This window comes from Elgaria multicarinata, chromosome 3 (assembly GCF_023053635.1).
Source record: "Elgaria multicarinata webbii isolate HBS135686 ecotype San Diego chromosome 3, rElgMul1.1.pri, whole genome shotgun sequence".
NCBI classification, from domain to species: domain Eukaryota; kingdom Metazoa; phylum Chordata; class Lepidosauria; order Squamata; family Anguidae; genus Elgaria; species Elgaria multicarinata.
Window position 1 is genome coordinate 146,070,782 of NC_086173.1, and position 19,767 is coordinate 146,090,548.

The following is a 19,767-nucleotide window of genomic DNA, read 5'->3' on the forward strand; positions in this document are numbered from 1 at the left end:
AGATGAATAGTCATTTTAACTAATTTCTTTTGTAAATGTGGTCAGCTCCCCTCCTTTGCTCCAAGGTAACCAAAATGCTTACAGCTGTGTAAGTTTTAAAGCTAAAGAGATCAAACTTGGCATGGTGATAGCTCTTAAGGAGGGCTTTAGCCACCCCAAGTTTGAATCAGATCAGTTCATTCCTTGATTTTTTAAGGAATTTTTAAAATGGAAATTAATTAAAATGCTTACATCTGCATAATTTTTAAAGATAAAGAGTTCAAACTTGGCACAGTGATAGCTCTTAAGGAGATTGGTTCATCCCTTGACTTTTTAGGATTTTTAAAATTTCCCCCTTAAATCCTTTTCCTGAAAATCCACCAGTGCAAAGGATCGATTTTCCTTTCCTTTGATCATGTGAAGCTGTACATCTCCAAGTTCATAAAATAGAGATCTGCTGTTCCCTTACTCAAGAGTAAATCCCATTGCTTTCAACTGCATTTATATCCAAGTCATACTAAAATCCCATGCTTGCTTACCTTTGAGTAAACCCCCATTTTAGTAAATCTCTCTCTGTTCAATGGGGTTTACTCAAAGGTAAGCATGCATCTGATTTTAGTATGGCTGAGCCTGGGGTGCCTTCTGGCATTTGCTGTCTTAATCTCAATCCCCCAGCCGCCAACCCCCCACCCCCATCTGTAATATGGGGATAATACTGGCCTACTGTCACAAATATTTGCCCCAGAAGCCTTTGCATCTGTCAAGACTGTTGCATCAACCTGCATAATAGGCTACCTTGCAAATATTTATCCAAAATAAAGAGTTACTGGTCTTCCACATTTTCTCTCATAAATTGGTACAATTTCCTAAGCTATGATTTTAATAAAGAAGCGATGGAACGTTAAGACATATTCTTGTATTAAGTTTCAATCAGTTTGATTCTAACAGAGGCATCTGTGCTGACATGTTGAGACATTTGACTGGTCCATGGACCTAGGAGCCTGCTATTGGAAAAATAAAATTTTCCCAGCTGAACTCAGGAAAGCAGTAACAGGTGCATCAGATAGAAAAGTTGGGGGAAAGGTAACTGCTTACTGGCTGTACATATTTCTGTTTATGTGTAGTGATGAGACAAAATGAACATTTTAGAAAACCTGACAAGATATGAAGTATATACATAGCTGGGAACTTCGGGGGGGGGGATTGTTAGAGACATTTCTGTTTGTAGAACATCATGTAAGCATCACTAATAAATCATAAATGTGACCAGGGGATTCAGGGACTTCAGAATCAAACATCCCTTCTTACGGAACAGAACACCTGTCCTCAGAAGGACAATGGCAGCAGCCATTTTGCCCCCAGCTCAGAAATGTTGGGTGGGGGTATTTTACTACTTTAAAGGCTGTGATCCAGGAAATCCGGATGACCTTGGAATACACCTGCGTCAACCATGCAATGTATGTTCCTCGGGGCAGATCCTGAAAAGCGATGTATGTTCCTCGGGGCAGGCATGTTGGGGGTTGTGACACAGGCTGTGTATTTAACAGTTTCAATTGTCATGGCAAAAAGGAGTAAGTAAACTATTTCCTAACGCCGCATCGATAAAGCTTAAGGCGGTGACTTTGCCACAAACACACTACCTGTTTCTCGCTCGTTCTCTACTCAGTTTCGTTTTCTAAACTGCCGTCATCTGTACAGGACCCCACCCTCCCTTTCCCATTGGCTAGAATAGTTCGATACCTGAAAAGCCCCATTGAAGAGCCGCAGCCAATAGCGGGGTTCAGTGGGGTGGAGTCAGGGCAATCTTTCGGCCGCTGCCCTGTTCTGGCTCGGATTGGAGGTCGCTCTCTGGGGTGGCTGATGGTGGCTGTGTGAAACGGATCGGCAGGCGGAGGGGGAGAAAGGTACGTAGGGCTGGAGAGCAGTTTGCAATCTGCTGGAGCAGAGGAGGGTCGGGTGGAGACGGGGAAGCCAGGAATGAAAACGCAGGAAAGCGCCTGCAGGATGGCCCACAAAGAGGAAGTCATGGCCCCGTGTTCAGAGTGAGTCGGCTGAAGTGTAGTCTGCCATTGCCACCAGAAATGGGGCGGCAGGGCGGGTAGGCTCCGGGGCTTATACTGAGAAAACAGCTCAGCAGGCCGATTTCAAACTTAGCAGCAGGGTGGAGAAAAATGGATGACTTTTTAAAAAGGAATAAAAAAATTAAATTGGATTCTCTTATTTTACATCTATTTACTAATAGTATAAATAATATATTAGTTTTCTGGCTCAAAAAACAAGTTATAATAAAATCTGCAAACTGCCCAGAGAGCCTTGACTGTTGGCCAGTATAAATATGTAATAAATAAATAAATAAATAAATCTCATAAACATGCTAAACCCACACTTATAAAAAATGAAGCTACCTAACACTCCAATGTGAGCATTAATTTAAGTCTTTCGTGTCATGGAAATGCCTTTACCCTGCCTAATTTACCAGCTCTTGCTTCTTGGAAGTTCATTTTCTCGGAGTAAAATGGTGTGGGCAAAAGACCCAGGCTGGATAGGATTGTTGCTCTTTGTTGGGACGATGTAAAAGCCGGAATGGAATCGGCTGGAACGACCCCACAAAACAAAACGATGCCAAAAACAGTGGCATGTGTTAGGAACAATATTGAGAACAATATTTTAGGACTAAAAACTTTGCGGTATAAAGGTAGCATACAGCCATCATTTATTTATTTATTGCATTTGCATACCGCCCAACAGCCGAAGCTCTCTGGGTGGTTCACAAAAATTAAAACCATTCAAAGTATAAAACAAACAGTATAAAAGCATGATATAAAATACAATATAAAAGCACAACCAGGATAAAATCAGCAGCAGTGCAGAAAAACAAATTTTAAATACAAATTTAAAACAGCAAAATTAATATTAAGTTTATAGACTGTTAAAATGCTGAGAGAATAAAAAAGGCCTTCTCCTGGCATCTGAAAGAATGTAGGAGGGTAGGTGCCAGGCGAGCCTCCTTAGGGAGCTCATTCCACAGCCGGGGTGCCACAGCACAGAAGGCCATTGACTAGAAGCCATTGATGGCCCCACAGGCCTGCCAGCCTGATGACCCTCCAAGTAGAATGCAGCTCACCAGCCATGTATCTTGGCTTGCCAAGCTCTTTACACCTGCTTATTTCTGTTGTCCTATGCAGCAGTTAGTAAAATGGAGGAATTGAGTTCCTGGTGTACTGTATGTATGGTCCGAATGTTCATAAGTTCTACAGACCTTCCTTGCTATGGCCTTCCTGTTTAGAAGCACTATTCTTGCAAAAAGTCTATTGTGGGCCTTGTAATAATAAAAAAGCCTCAAATGATGTGTACTAGCCTGCTTGTAAGTGGTGTTATGTGCTCTAATACTTCCCTAAGTGGTGAGAAATTCCAGGTTTGGCTTCCTTTAGAGAGCACATGGGAGTCTTATAATGTTTTGTAGTATTTGTGTTATATATAAATATCTATGTAGAGCAGAAATGGAGGCAATAAATCTGATACCCCTCATATTGGCTCTCCAGACCGCTCCAACATCCCAATGCGCTTCACCTTCAGCCAACTCCTACCTCTCCCAAAATGTTATTTTTGCACACACACTCAGACTTGCATGTCCAAGCACTCAGACCCCACCTCTGGCCAGTAACTTGCTTTCAGGGAAATACCGAAAGCCATTGAATCAACATTACTGCTTCTGTATTCAGATCCCTGACCCCTGTACCTGCCACTTTATTCAAAACATGAATGGCAGACCCTTTCAAAGTAACTAAGATAGGGTAAACCCGACAATACCTCTGGCATTCAGTGGCTCAGTTCAGACAATATGTTTCTGCAGTGTTTACACTACCGTTGAGAAACGTGTTGTCTGGCAGGAAAACTCCACGCAACGGTGGCAGAGTGCTGAAAGAAGTGAGTGCCGCACTGGGAGAGTCCCCGGTATTTTTTTTTTTATTATTATTTTTGCAGAAGTGGCTGATGGGATACCATTGGGAAGACCATGGGAGGAGGGAAGGCAGAGGAACTGTCAGTCAAATGTCACGATGGATTTTGCTCAACTCCACAGTAGCCTACAGTCACACGGTGGAGTTAGAACATGTTATGTGGGGAGTACCTCCTAATAACTCAACCGTTGAGTGGAGTTTTCACACTGCATTGACTAACATGTTGTCTGAACTGAGCCAGTGAGTCTGAAATAAAAGGAACTACCCCTGTTCTGGTTATTGTATTTATTTATTAAATTTATATACCGCCCCATAGCCGAAGCTCTCTGGGCGGTTTACAAAAGTTAGAAACAGTGAACAGTAAAAAGTATACAAAATTTAAAACCACCAAAAATATAAAGACAATGTAAAACAACAGTATCCATTTAAACATCAACAGTTCTGGGGTCCATTGAAAAGCAATCAAACCTAGCATATGTTGTTAAATGCTGTTAAATGTCTGGGAGAAGAGAAAGGTCTTGACCTGGTGCCGAAAAGATAACAATGTTGGCCCCAGGCGAGCCTCATCGGGGAGATCATTCCATAATTGGGGGGCCACCACTAAAAAGGCCCTCTCCCTTGTTGCAATCCTCCAAGCTTCCCTTGGAGTAGGCATGCGGAGGAGGACCTTAGATGGGTAGGTTCATGTCGGGGGAGGCGTTCCATCAGGTATTGTGGTCCCAAGCCGTGTAAGGCTTTATAGGTTAAAACCATTGCCTGTTCACTGGGAGGCAATTCTTAACACATTTACAGGTCTGCCTTTAACCACACTGTGAGTAGCTGTAGAAACAATGACTTCACCCTTAAGCAGTGTGCAGTAACAGGGAAGGAAAAGATGACCTTGGACTATTTACACTTAACTTGCATCAGATCAGGCTGTTAGGCACTGATAGTTGGTGTGGGAACAAAGTTCCTTCATCCTTTTCGCCAACCTTGTGTAAAGCACAACAAGATTCTTTGTTCCAGTAAGAGTATTCAACAATATTGTGCCTTTAATAGTTAAAAAACAAACCCCTTCTTCAAATACCCCTTATAAAACCTCCCACTGCTCCCTCTGTATCTGATTCCTGGCGAGGGGAAAGAACTTCCTGATTGCACAAAAGGAACGCTCAGCATTCTGAGGAAAAACTAAACTAAACTTTATTCCTGTACTTTACAGCAACACGACACCAATGGCTGCTCCGAATCCAGAGAAATCTCTTCAGGATGAAGCCACTTGTTCCATCTGCCTGGATTATTTTCAGACTCCAGTGATGATCATAGATTGTGGGCACAACTTTTGCCAAGACTGCATTGGCCAGTGCTGCAAAGAGTCCATCCGCAACGTGTTCTCCTGTCCGCAGTGCAGGAAGCCCTTTCTCTGGCAAAACGTCCGGCCCAACAGGCACCTGTGGAACATTGTAGAACTGGCCAAGCAGTTCAGCATGCGACGGGCAAAAGAAGCAGGAGATCAGGATCTCTGCAAGAAACACCACGAGCCTCTGAAGCTGTTCTGTGAACAGGATCAAACTGCCATCTGTGTGGTGTGCGATAAGTCCAAGCTACATAAAAAGCACAGTGTCGTTCCTATAGAGGAGGCTGCTCAGGTTTACCAGGTAATGGAGGATAGCAGAAAGGGTTCACGACAGCCTTTTCCCAAATGGTGGGTGGAGATGATGGGAGTTGTAGTCTGACATATCTGAAAGGCATCAAGTTGAGGAAGATTTATGGGAACAAGTTTTTCAATGTTCTTGGTATGACTCTCGAAGAACGGTCAATTAAGGGCAAAGCATGTTGAATTGAGGGAGGGAGCATAATGGGAGAAAGCCAACCATTTGCAAACAGTGAAACAAACTCTCAATCCGTGGAAATTCTCTTGTGAAAGGGGCATCTTGGAGGAACAGGAAATCAGGTTGAATTCATTTATTCGTACAGAGGAAACTACCTTCTACCAGCTCAAACTATTTGCCTTTCTAGCTCAATATTCTCTGATGGGCAATGATTCTCTCTGGCAGAAAAAAACCCTCTTTCTCATCACCTGCTTATTACTGATACTGGAGATGTCAGGCATTGGACCTGGGCATTTCTGTATGCCAACCATGTCCTCTACAAGTATGTTCTTTTCCTGATTAGTACATAATGGCCTGGTTCTCATATAAAGCTAAGCTATGGTGTGGTTTGTTGATATTTGGCTTGTTGTGTCTGAACCCATCCCTGCAAACAAACCATGGTATGTTAACCAACTGCAAACCACACATAGAAGCCATCATTTCTCAGCGGCTTAGGAAGTCCAGCTTGTTCAAGCCATAATTAGTCATCATCTAAACCCAGAGGTGTGACTTATCCCTGTCTTGTTTACACTCTGATCAGTCCTGAAACACAGATGCTCAACAAGTAATTATTTATAGGATGTTAGTATTTCACTAGGTTGGATATATTAGTTTTGCTGCTGGTCCTTAATAGTTAATCTTGTTTTGAAGTTTGTTTATGTTTTATATTGACTGTAAGCAGCCCCTAACATATTATAGCTTAAAGCATTTACTGCCAATACCTAAGCCTGAGAAGAAGGGTTTCAAATATTTAGAATTGGGACCGGGTGGGGAACATGTAAAAGCTTGGAAAACACCAAGTGATTGATGGTTGGGGGGCATTGGGAAAGGGTGTGTGGCCATTTGGAGAATCCTTATGGGGGGGCGGGACTGTGACCCCAGATGGGCTAAGCCTGAGGTTCTTCACCTATATCCTATGGCTAAACTTGAATTGCCTAATCTTAGATCAGCAGCAATAATGAGTTGGATCCATGCTTAGTCATGCTGAAAGTAGACCCAGTGAAATCAAGGGGACTTGATTGAGTTAGTCATGACTAACTCGTCCGTTGATTTCAGTGGGTTTACTCTAAGCATTGATTAAACTCGTTGTTTCCACAACCCTGTAATTCCTTAAACATTACATTCCCATGTGCCTGTCTCTCAGCATGCTCGCATGTGATGCTGCTACCATAATAACAAACGCCATAATTAACTGGAAAAATGGAGCATTGTTTTTTGTTCCCTCGTACAGTATTTTATTATTTGCTTTATTTTCTAGTATTTATAGGCCAACTCTAACTGGGTTTTCGGGGGCAGTTTGCAAACAGCAGAGTAGATTTAGCAAACGCCACAGCGGTTGCATTATTTATTTCAAGTGTGAGCTGCCTTGAGGGCTCTGGTGTGGCAAAGATAAAAGAAAGGTTGCTGTGATTATATGTCATACAAAATGGAGGACCTGTATTATCTCTCAGCTCTTGTGAGATCTCTTAGTTGCTGACTAATGGGGATTTAGATGAAGCAAGAAACCTTAAAACCATCCCTTTTCTAAATCTCTAGTTGAGGTGTGGGCAGGAGATTGGAAGAAATGCTTTGGCTCATTTGAAGCTGGTGCCTGAAAAAGGTTGGAGAAGTAGTTGTGAATTCGTTTAATATAGCAGAATATGAGGTGGGATAGTATTTAGAGGTTACTACGACACCAAATTTGAGTAATTTTCACCGAGATTGATGATGCTGAAGTTGGTTACTAGTTCTCAGTTCAGTATTTGCACAAAAGCAAAGCTCAGTCAGTGAATGTAATAAGGAATTAAAATGTATACAGTTATGCATTCCAAAATAAACTTTGGACACTCCTATACCCTATATCTCCATGACTGGGAAGGGGACTTTCCCTGTAGAGATCCAAAATCATTCCAATAAAACTGCTGTTCTTGTGTAGCACTCATTGATGCATGTTCACCCCATATCACAATTACAATAATGAATATGCCACCCCTAATGATACACCAACGCCTCCAGGAAAGTGTCATCTCCTAGATGGCATTGAATCATGTTTGGCCCAGTGTAATATTAGTTATTTGTTAGAAGTTTCCGAAGAGTAAATAGTATTAACTGATTCAGGAATGTATGTTTTAGAAAAATAAATGCATTACCTATGAATTTAGAATAGCGTTTAAGAAAGATCATTGCAGAAATGTACAAATTAATGTTATTTACAGGTTCATGCTGAATATCTCCATATATTTTAAAATATGTTCAGTAGTATATAAATCTATTAAAACATAATAATAAATAATTGCAGGGAGATGAACTTAGAGACAGATATGTTTTTACGTGTAATGTTAAGGAAAACTGAATTGAAGAACATTTTTAAATTCCAATAATGTTTTTTCTTGATGAGTTTCATTTCTTCTTTTGTAAGCATAATCACAATTTTCTGTCCTCCTCCTCCTCCTCCTTATTCACTGGTGAAGCGGTAATTTACACAGGTGACTATCCAAGAGTTCTGGGTGTATGATTTGTGGTGAGCGTGGGATAGTGAGCAAAGTCTTGCATCTGAGCAGAGCATTGGGCCAGGTGTGATTCAATGCCATCTTGTAGAGGAAACTGCCCAGGACATTTGAGTGTAGACATTTGAGTGTATGGTTTTGGCTTATTGCTGGCTGCACAGCCCCAGTTCCTTAGTTTTTTTCTATATGCGCTGGCAATTATTGGCACGAGGATGCCGTGCCAGCCAGTGTCCTGCATTCAGAATGTTGGACCAGATGTGATTCAAAGCCATTTTGTAGAGGAGGAGAGGACACTTCCCTGGAGGAATAGGTGTACAATTTGGGATGGCCCAGAGCTTTTTGCAGGGTACACAGCCCCCATTCCTTATTTGTCACCTGGGAACATCACATAAGGGTTGTGTAAAAATGACTGTTTCGATTGGAGAGAATGCTTTTGGATATCCAAGTGGACAGTCCCCTGCAGTCATGGAGATATCAAATATACGGTAGTCCAGATCTTATTTTGGGGTGAAGGGGGTATATAAACTTTAGTTCCTTCTTAAGTTTACTGATTGAGCTCTGTTTCAAATTTCCATGCAAATAAGGAACTGGAAATTAATAACCAGTTTCACCATTATCCCAGATTGGTTGTTTAGCTGCTTGTGTATGCAAGAAGGAAAAGTTAAGCTCAAAATTGTATATATCTGTCTCAGGAGAAAATACATCGTTGTTTGCAGACACTGAAAGAAGAGAGGGACAAGGTTTTATCCTTTAAATCGGATGCAGCGGGGCCAAGCCAAGATCTGCTGGTAAGTACTATTATAATCTGAAGGCAGGAGTGCAGGTAAGAATTAGGAGCAACATTCACTAAGAGCTGGCTGTCCTTTGTGGGCATTTGGTACCTGGATTCTAAAAACAGCGACTTGTCCAAGACCACCTGAGTCAGCTGCCGAGCTGCAGTCTCAGTCTAGGATTCTTAGCCTTAGACCAAGGGCAGCACTCTATCTAGAGAAGTAGACAATGAATGAGCTTCTGTAAATGAGTGATTTATTGCGTGCTCATTACTGTCCACTCACGGATATTCGTGGGTCCTTTTGATGACACTGTCAGCCTCCTGCGCGTCTCCTGCTCCTTTTCTCAGTTTTAGCGTGACAAAATCTACCTCAGAAAACCCGACTCTTCTGAGGTTGCTCTATAAAATGCTCACTAGAGGGCGCTGTCCCATTGAAATGTACAGGCCACGTGGTTGCTGCTCTCTTCTCTGGATATTTGTGCTCATTTCAAACATGGAAGAGAGCCAGGAAGAGAGCAACAGTAAGGAAACGAGATTCCACCCGCCCACCCACCCCATCTGAAAGTCTTCATAGCAACACTGTGCAGATTTAGGAAGCAGTGCCCCAGTTCACACAATGTTATTGTACTCCCATCTCTTATCAGCCCCAGCCAGCACAGCTAGTGCTCCAGGAAGATGGGAGTTGTAGCCCCAAAATACCTGGAGGAGCACCAGTTCCTCACTAAAGCAACAGCTATCACACACCTTCAGTTCAGAGGACACAGTGATTTGCCAGTAATGGCAGTCTGAAACATTCTGGGCGAGGGCTTGGTGGTATCTGTACATTCCCTCTTGGAACCCTCGTCTGGAAAGTATCTCAGGTCCCCATGTTTCCTTCTTCTTTTCCATTGTTTGCATCTGTCCAAACCAGAGGGAGACCGAAGCTGAGAGGCAGAAGCTTTTGTCGGAATTTCAGCAGCTGCGGCAGGTTCTCTTAAGAGAAGAGCAACTCCTGTTGACCCGACTGGAACAGCTGGAGAAGGAGGTGGAGGTGAAGAAGGAAGAACATGGAACCAAATTTTCCGAGGAGATTTCCCATCTCAACACCCTAATTAGCGAACTTGAGCAGAAGTGCCAGGAGCCACCAAGCAGGCTGCTCCAGGTAAGACTGTATGGTGCAGCTATTTCCATTCGGCTGCATAGTCGTCATGATCCGGCACGCATGCTCCTCTACTCTCCTGAAGTGGCATATTGTGGTGCAACACATTCTCTGAGTGCTCAAAGCACAATATGTTGTATCTGGGATCTGTTTACCTCGTACGCCAAAGTGTCGTTGCATGCAAAATGGTTTCGTGCTTCTCCTGGTCAAAATATGACCTTTTTCTTTTCTCCAGAATGAGCTGTTAGCCAGCCTGTGAACAGTTCTATGAGACATCTGCATAGAAGTTCAATTAATTGGCTTGTTTGCCAGTGTTACACCTATTCTGATCCTGTTCAGATGACAAGCTAAGCCATGGTGCTTAAGTATTTTGCACTAAACATTATGGCTTAGCATGTCTCGTGAACCATTCCTAACCATGGTGTAAACATGCTCACTAACCATTTGCTGCAAAAGGGTTAGTGCCCTAACCGTGGCTTAGCGTGTTGTCTAAACAAGCCCTCTATCAATTGCATTGGCTGCCTCTTCGTTTCTGGGCTCAATTCAAGGTGCTGGTTTCAGCCTTCAAAGCCCTAAATGGTTTCGGCTCATGCCATCTGAAGACCACCTACACCTGTATGCTCCTGCTCATATGTTAAGATCAGTGCTGGAGGCTTGGTTCATCAGCAGGAGCCATTAGGGAGAGGGCTTTTTTTAGTGTTTACCCCACACCTTTGGAACTCTCTCCTCAGGGAGATACATAAAATGCCTAATCACTGCTACCTTTTTAACTGAAGAACTAAAAAGTCAGAGAGAATAAAAAGGTTGATGCTGGAAAGGCCACAACATAGCTATTAGGTGAGCCTTTTCTGGGGAGGGCATTCCACAATGGCGGTGCCACCACTGAAAAGGCTCTCTCTCTAATAGCTACCTTCTGCTCAGTGCTTGTCTTGGAATTAACCTGAGAACCCCATGTGCACTGAGTTCGATGATGACAGAAAGATGGGATATAAATGTAATAAATAAAATGAAATGAATTCCTGCAGAAGGGGGTTCCCAATATGGTGTGTGTTAGCCTGAGCTGTCTAATCTCTCTGTATCTCTCTTTTTCTTCCCAGGATATTGGAAGTATCTTCAACAGGTATGAGGCTTATTCTTCCTGTTATCACTTCTCCACACTGAGATCCAGAAGACCTAAGAACTGGAGGGGGCAACCCGGAGTACTGTTTTTCATACACACTGAGATTTTATTAATAGCCAGTGATTGTTACACTGGCTCCACGGAAGATATAAAATAATTAGAGTTTTATTGGACTAATTTATATTGATGTTCGTTTGATGTTGAGCCTTCCCCAACATGTTACCCTCCTGATGTTTTGGCTTTCAACTCCTATCAGCCCCAGCCAGCAAGGCCAATGATCAAGAATGCTGGGAATTGTAGTTCAAAACATCTGGAGGGCACCAGAGTTTGGGAAGGCTGATATAGAAGCATGCAAACTTTTGACATGGACAGATGTCTTTATCCTACAAGTTCATTACCAGTTGAAGAGTTTCATTAGACTGGGATATCCACTTTGCGTGGCTCTTAAGCTCACAGGTGGAAAGTTTCCTATGCCCACCTCCCTCCAGAGCCAACTGCAACCCCGGAGAGTTGGGTGGTGCTCATAGACAGCATGGGATTGGGTGCAGTGAGGCTGCCCAGTAACCAAAGTGGATATAGTGGGAGTCAACTAAAATGTTGTAGGTTGGAGTTAAAAGTGGCTTCTAGGCCAGAAACGGTGTGAAGACTGCTGGCTTGAATAAAAGGCCACATTGCAAACACTGACACGTGAACTGCCAATTGTCCTTTGTATTAGATTCCAGCACCCATAATTGCCACATATATGTTGGACAATGTGGTCTGCTGTCATCCATCACTCATGTGGTGGTGCTTTGAGATATATGAGGTTAGGATTTTAAGAGTGCAGAGTTAAACTATGGGATTTGCTGCCACAAAATGTGATGGTCACCAACTTAGATGTCTTTAAAAAGGGATTAGACAAATCCATGGAGGATAAGGCTATCAATGGCTACGTGTCATCATGGCTACATACTACTTCCAGGAGCAGAGGCAGCAGGCCTCTGAATACCACTTGCTAGGGAAACACAGTGAGAGAGGGCTATTACCCTAATGTTCTGCTTGTAGGCTTCCCAGAGGAATATGGTTGGTCACAAGAACAAAAGCCTTTGGTTTGATCCAGCGGGACTCTTCTTACATTCCTCTTCGACCTAGAGTGCTCTTGATTTTCGGTAGCATATGTCTACTGTCCCCCTCACCCCCAGTAGTAAGCACATTGATCGAGGTCCATGTCACCTTGGCAAGCCATTCGCACGATGAAAATGTCTTCTGCCTGACATGGATTTTGCCTCTGTTGAGTGTTACTAAGATGTAGTTCTGTATTTAGGAAGCCCTTAGTTGCCAGTTAACTGGTTACTGATTTGAACACTTCAGACAAAGAGTACACCAGAAATTGTCATGGGTTGCTTTCAGTTTTGGAATTTGCAAGTGGGAAATCTCTAGATCCTTTTTTAATTTTTATGAAATCTAAATGTTCTCAATAAAACATGATACCCAAGTACAACCATGTAAGCTAACATAATAGTTCCTTAGCAGTAAGAAATCAATAAGATGCCCGGATCTTAACAATTTAAAAGAAGACAGTATTTCTTAACATTCCTTGTTAAGTCTTTCTATACCACACATTTATTTGTGCTCATGATTCCTCAGCCACAGCTGTTTCTGGGTGCTTCACATGTCATCTAGGGCCTCTCCTGTGCTTTGCAACCATGTGGTTTTTTTCTAACAAGGAAGTTGGTGTTTCCTTCAATGGCAGTATGAGACCCTGGTGTATTTGTGCAAGTCTGCTATAACACAGCACCACCTAGTAATTGTGTAATGGAACATTAAGAAAGACAGAGAAAGAACCCCCCACAAAAAAAATGTAAAGGAGCTGATTTTAATCCCACAAAGAATCCAGAAGCAGAAGCAGAAGCCTCAGTAAAGTAATAGGTTAAAAGCCTCATGTAGAAAAGTCAGTTATCAAGGATTTCAGTCTTAAGAGTTTAAAAGGAGAGCTTTAGTCTAAGTTCTGTGTTTCTTACTTAGCCCTAAATAGGTTGCCCCGCTGATAGGTAGGGTGCACAGGCTTGTGAGCTTTTGGAGGTTAAGAATCTGATGTGATCCATATCATCAGAGCATATGTTGCTTACCTTACATTTTAGCTCAGTCTCAACTCCTCAAAAATTCCAATGAGATTAAAACACACAGAAAGAGGAGTAAGTTTAACATATGTCTTTCAGGCCAGATAAGATTCTAAGATAGATTCTAAATCCTATCTTTGAGGAAACAACTTCCATCTCAAAACCACTTAAAGCAGAGGTTCTTCTTCGTGGTCTCGGTGCATCACACATATGGGCTCTGTTTTTGTTGTTTATTCGTTCAGTCGTTTCCGACTCTTCGTGACTTCATGGACCAGCCCACGCCAGAGCTTTCTGTCGGCTGTCACCACCCCCAGCTTCCCCAAGGGCTCTGTACCTGTTCCTATAGATGCTCTGGCACCCACAAGTTCAAGTTTGAGGGGTCCTACAAGTGATTTTCCTCCTCTGTGAATAAATGGAGAAATTGCTCAATTCTCATGCGTGGGGGGAGGTGGGCCTCTTTGCCAAAAACAGCTGGAGGCCCCCCAAATCCAATCCCTACCAAGGTTCCATAGCCAGCAGGGTCTTCAGTGGAGATGACCTTTGCCCCTCCTGCTGATTTTTTTTAAGAAGGGCAGCTTTTTCCATCCCTATTAAAACCAATATTGTACAACTCTTCATTAATCAAATAACCCTTGATCCAAAGTGATTGGCATTAATTCAACATCCTTCCTTAGATATTCTCCAGAAAATTAGTTCTTGATATCAGTTAGCCAGAATCCATTATGGACCTGCTTGTGTTTTGGGGTATCTTCTCTGTAGTACAATCAGTATTTTTGTTAACATCTCCAAATTCTTAATTAGGTATCATTAAGCATTTGCAGCAGCTCTTCACCTGGCTTTTTATAATTAAGAAAAGACATCTGATATTGCTTTGAGAGAAGCAATCTCTCAGTTGCCGTCCCAGCAGTTCCAGTGCAGGTGGTAAGATGAGATATTTTCTGGAAATAGGTGACATTTTTGTGAACCGCCCAGGGAGCTTTGGCTATTGGGCAGTATACAAATGCAATAAATAAAAATAAATAAATGCATCAGATCTTCTAAGAAACATCAGGAGCTTTATGTGAATAAAACGTTTTTCGTGTGGTTTCCCTTTCATTAATTAATACCTTAGGTGCAGGAAGGGCAGATTCCAGCCTCCTACTATACCTGATCCTTCAGCGCTCAGGAAAAAACTCCAGGAATTCTCCAAAGAGAGTGCAACACTGCAAGGAGAACTGAAGAAATTCAGAGGTATCAAATATATTTCTGAAGCAGACTGGCTAGCATAGAAACACTTCTATTGGTGTGTTGGGGTTTTTAGGCCTTTATCTAGGCAATCAGTGAATGCATGTCCCTATCATATGCCCCATTAAAAGTCAATGGCCTGGATCCAGACTTAAGTTAGGGTGCAATCCTATGCATGTTGAGATCGAAGAAGATCCATAACTCCCAGCATTCCACAGCCAGCCATGCTTGTTGAAGTGCTGGGAGTTATAGGACCTTTTCTGTCCACAAACGTGCCTCAGCCAGGCATTAGTACCATTGAAATAAATATGATTAGTTAGTCATTATTAATTTGTTCCATTGATTTTCAGCTTCGTCTGGGTTCAACCTAATAGCATTACAGTACATCTAGTGCCTGGTTAATGGATCTGAGGTAGTGTGGATGTAATGGCTCAGTTTGGACAACATGTTAGTAAATGCAGTGTGAAAACTCCACTCAACGGTTAAGATTTTAGGGGGTACTCCCCACACAACATGTTCTCACTCCACTGTTGTGTGACTGTGGGCTACCATGGAGTTAAGCAAAATCCATTGCGATGTTGATTGACAGTTCCTACCCCAATCCTCCCAGTGGTATCCCATCAGCCATTGCTGCAAAAAAACAATCCCGGTGGCTCTCCTAAAGTGGCACTCCCTCCTTTCTCCGCTGTTGCCTGGGAACTCTGTACCCAGTGGGAAAAGTCAACTCAACGCAAAACTCCATGGGGTCTTGCCACATGACACCCAGCACAACAGTTGTGCAGGAAGTCTGTTCTGCACAGTGTGGATATTCTGCGTGGAGTGTTCCCCCCCCCAAAAAAAAACCCCACCCCTCCACTGTTGCTTTGAGTTTTCCCGCCAGACAACACGTTTCGCAACTCTGGTGTAACAACTCCACCGTGGAGTTCTAAAACCACTGTTGACTAATGTGTTGTCCGAACTGAGCCAATGACTGGGTTCAGACGACACGATAACCAGTGGCGGGTTAAATAGTCAACGGTTATTTAAATAATCAACGGTTGGTTATTGTGTAGTCTGCCAGGACTTCTTCACACCATGGTGGGTTATTTGGCTGAAATAACCAACGCAAATAATCAACTCTGTGCAGAATTGATTATTTGAACAATTATTAGTTAGCGCGTCGTGTGTTGGGCACCGTTGACTATTTTGTTGCACACAGTTCATTATTTTCAGCAACTACAGAGTCCCCTGGCAAGAGTGACCAAAGCAGCAGCTGCCACTCTAGTTCAGCCAGCAGAACTCGCAATGGCTGATGGGATACCAGTGGGAGGGGGCTGTGTCAATCAAACACACTGTTGACTAATAGTCAACTCAACAGTGGCCTTAATCCACACCACAGTTTATTATAATCATGTCGTGTAGGGAGTACCCCTCAATAATCAACTGTGGAATTGACTATTAACCCACCATTGTTTATTGTGTTGTCTGAACGCAGCCATTGGTTGAATTTCTGTTTGCCCCCTTTTAGAAAACAAATAAATTGTGTTGATGTATGCTCAAAAACGTGAGTAGAGGAGCTTGCGCTCTTCCAATAGATGAATCCGTAAAGTCAGAAGTGGGTTTAGAAAGATTCCCAATTCCAAGATAACGACAATTTAGCATGTATAGCTAGAATACATGCTATGAATGTCTGCATTATCTATGCAATGGATATAATAATAATAATAATAATAATAATAATAATAATAATAATAATAATAATATTGTTACCCGCCTCTCCCTCTCGATCGAGGCGGGTTCAACACAAATGCTGTTAAATATAACATATTAATAAACAATAGTAGTTTTCAGCCATGTTTCTCCTCTTTTTCTTTCCCTAGAGACTCTGACTGAACCAAAATGGGTAAAAGGTTAGTTTCTACAGAATATGGGTATCTCATAGTAAAGATAAACACAGAGGCATTCCAAGGCAATAGCTTGGTTTAGACATGACAAATTGTGGCTGGATGCCAGACAAGAACAAACTTGGAAGGAGCCTTTTGCTCTCTCCTCTTGCAATGAGTAAGTAGTTGATCTCTGAAAAGCGGAAAGAATCATAGAATAGCAGAGTTGGAAGGGGCCTACAAGGCCATCGAGTCCAACCCCCTGCTCAATGCAGGAATCCACCCTAAAGCATACCCGACAGATGGTTGTCCAGCTGCCTCTTGAATGTACCAGAGCCAGTACCAGAGCCAAGTACCACCACTGGTACTGGTGTCAGTACCAGAGCCAAGTGGAAAAGAAGAGAGGAAGTCTCCAAGGCACGCAAAAATAAGAGATTGAATAGCCCTTGGCATTTTGAAGGTATTCTTCCTTGGGGCACTTGGATACATGTCTTTGAAATGTGTTGGGCTGTTTTTGTGAGGAGACCTTGGTGGTGTGGCAGGGCTGCATGAGAACAATTGCATTAGTTTGGTGTTCACCTTTCTAAAGAAAATGTTTTTTAAAAATGGTTGTAGGTGTGGAGAAGGGGAGTTCTGTGACACTTGTGTAACAGAGCACCCACTCCTGCCATTGATGTTGATTTTTCGGGGGCAAAATTGCATTTTCCCAGCCCTCTTTTGGTTTGAGCGATAGGAAGATGCAATAGGGTTGTCTTCTGGAAGCACATAGGAGTCACGTGTAATGTATTAATTATTTCTGGTTGTTTTCAAAACGGTTCATGCGCAAGGATCCTTCGGGCTAACTGTCACATTTGTTCTTCGCAGAGAATGTGATGCTGGACTCAATGACGGCTCACCCTCGATTTATTGTGTCTGAAAATCAGAAAAGTGTCAAATGGGGCTGTGTCCGTCAGGAGCTGCCCTACAACGCCAGGAGATTTGACCCTTCCCGCTGTGTGCTCGGCGCCCAAGGATTCTCCTCAGGGAAGCATCATTGGACGGTAGATGTGAAGCACGGGACATCCTGGGCTGTGGGCGTGGCTAGAAAAACCGTGAAGAGGAAAGGACAATTCAATATTGACCCCGAAGAGGGCATCTGGGCCGTGGGCCTTTCCAATGGACAATACAAAGTTCTGACTTCACCCCCTACCATTCTGGATCAAAGCAAATACATGACAAAGATCCAGATTCGTTTGGACTATGAAGGAGGTACAGTGGCGTTTTATGACCCTGAAGAAAAGAAGCGCCTCGTTCTCTTCCCGTCAGCCAGGTTTGAGTCAGGGAAAGTCTTTCCTTTCTTCCGAGTTGGTGACATGAACACTATCCTCTGCCTGTGTTGAATGCACTATCGCCCGTGGGGCTTGGTCCCAGAGCTCAGTGCCAGGCCCTCCGACGAAGTTGTAGCATCACCAACTATAGTACCAAATTGAGCTTCAGCTTTGCTAACTAAGAGAGTGGCCCCATTCAGAAGGCACCTTTAACCACAGTGGTTAAGCCAGAAAGCCAGGCCGTGTTCAGAAGACACCTTAAACCATGGCTTTAACCACGGTGACTAAGGCTTTTTGGCTTAGTCACCGTGGTTAAAGCTGTGGTTTGAGGTGTCTTCTGAACACGGCCCAGCTTTTCTGCTTTTCATGGTTTAAGGTATCTTCTGTCCTTGATTTTTCTTAACAATCCCCCATCAGTTTTCTGTATTTTCTAAATGGATCTGGAGGTAACAAAATGGCTATTCTACTTAATAAACTGTCTGTAAAGGGCTAATCAAATGGAGCCTCTACCTATTTTTGCAGGGTAGAACTTGACCTGTCTGTATCTTAATTGCCTGCCTGTGATGTGATCTATTTTCCCCTCCAAAGATAATAAATTTTGTTCTGATGGCCTAGATTAGGAAAAATATAGGGAAATCAAGTGTAAACTTGGGGTGCACTTTATATCTTTTTAAGTAGTTAATAGATCTAGTTTTTAACAAGTTTTGTTGTCTTTATTTTATTCTTGGCTGGATTTTCTTTTACTTTGGTACCCAGTGTACTGGAAAGCATATACACACCTCATAACAGTTATGAATGGTGCATGCATTTTAAACTACTGCCTTTCACAGAAAATACACAGAAGGGGTGATCGGACAGGATCATAGCCCAGCTTCTAGGTATCTTGCTGTGAAAAGTGGCAATTGAAAGGTGTGAGGATGTGTGTGCACTATTAATAACAGGTATGAGGGATGTGTATCTTGCATTTGTACATTTATGCCCAGATACAAGTAGTATTGTGAGACACAAGCAGGAGTTATGGTCGAATAGACTCAGCTTATCCTAGCTAAACTGAGATATCTGAGAAGAAGGAAATATGACAAGGGTTTATAGAGAAGTGGTATCTACTATTTTTACATGAGAAATAGAAAGATCAAGTAGGTTCACTTTGTTTTAAATTGAGATCTGCTTTGAATATTGTATCTGGTATGTTTTTACTTTCTGGAAAAAATGTTTTTAATTGCAGGCTTTGCCTGTAGAATAAAAGCTTACCTAGGTAATCAAACCTGTTTTAAGTAGGCAGCAACCCTGCTTATTTTAAGAGTTGTGCATTTTATTTGTTATATGCAAGACCTGGATGAAAAAGCTTAGGTGACAGGCAAATAGTTAGACACTGGAATAACTTGCTGCCATACGTGTGATTTCAAAAAACTAATAAATGCTGGCAGGTTTAGCATTAAATCTGATAATACCTTGTCATCCTTCACATAACATATACAGCTTATATACAGCTTCAACCAATAGCATTCAATAATAATAATAATAATATTGTTAGCCGCCTCTCCCTCTGGATCGAGGCGGGGTACAACACAAATGCAAACAGCATAAAATACATATAACTAATTAAAACGTTTAAAACTAATACATTATTAAAAGCAGCACATTATTAAAAAGGCATCTTAAAATTCAACTGGGTAGGCCTGCCGGAAGACATCAGTCTTTATGGCTTTCTTAAATTCTGGAAGACTGTTAAGCTGACGAATCTCTCCTGGCAAGCCATTCCACAAACTGGGAGCGGCAGAAGAAAAGGTCCTCTGGGTAATAGTTGTCAGCCTGTGTGCACCAGTTGCTGGGGGACATGGGTGGGAGGATGCTATTGCACCATGTCCTGCTTGTTCATCCCTGGTTGATGGCTGGTTGGCCACTGTGTGAACAGTGCTGGACTAGATGGGCCCTTGGTCTGATCCTGCAGGGCACTTCTGATGTTCTTAACAA

The 19,767-nt window shown here is 42.5% G+C and overlaps 1 protein-coding gene across 1 annotated transcript; it reads left to right on the forward strand.

Moving 5' to 3' along the window:
* Positions 1–1,785: 1,785 nt before the first annotated feature.
* Positions 1,786–19,172, forward strand: LOC134395932 (zinc finger protein RFP-like). The gene is made up of 8 exons (XM_063122206.1): positions 1,786–1,883; positions 5,137–5,572; positions 8,964–9,059; positions 9,954–10,184; positions 11,279–11,301; positions 14,512–14,630; positions 16,484–16,513; positions 17,351–19,172. The coding sequence occupies exons 2-8, from the start codon at positions 5,150–5,152 to the stop codon at positions 17,863–17,865; spliced, it is 1,437 nt and encodes a 478-aa protein (XP_062978276.1). The 5' UTR covers positions 1,786–1,883; positions 5,137–5,149; the 3' UTR covers positions 17,866–19,172.
* Positions 19,173–19,767: the final 595 nt, after the last annotated feature.

What these genes read in the sequence shown, in the direction of transcription:
- LOC134395932 (XM_063122206.1), top strand. Translation starts at nt 5,150, where the DNA reads ATGGCTGCTCCGAATCCAGAGAAATCTCTTCAGGATGAAGCCACTTGT. An exon ending in CACCAAGCAGGCTGCTCCAG is followed by an intron (nt 10,185 to 11,278) that starts GTAAGACTGTAT and finishes TTTTCTTCCCAG; the next exon opens with GATATTGGAAGTATCTTCAA. An exon ending in AGAACTGAAGAAATTCAGAG is followed by an intron (nt 14,631 to 16,483) that starts GTATCAAATATA and finishes TTCTTTCCCTAG; the next exon opens with AGACTCTGACTGAACCAAAA.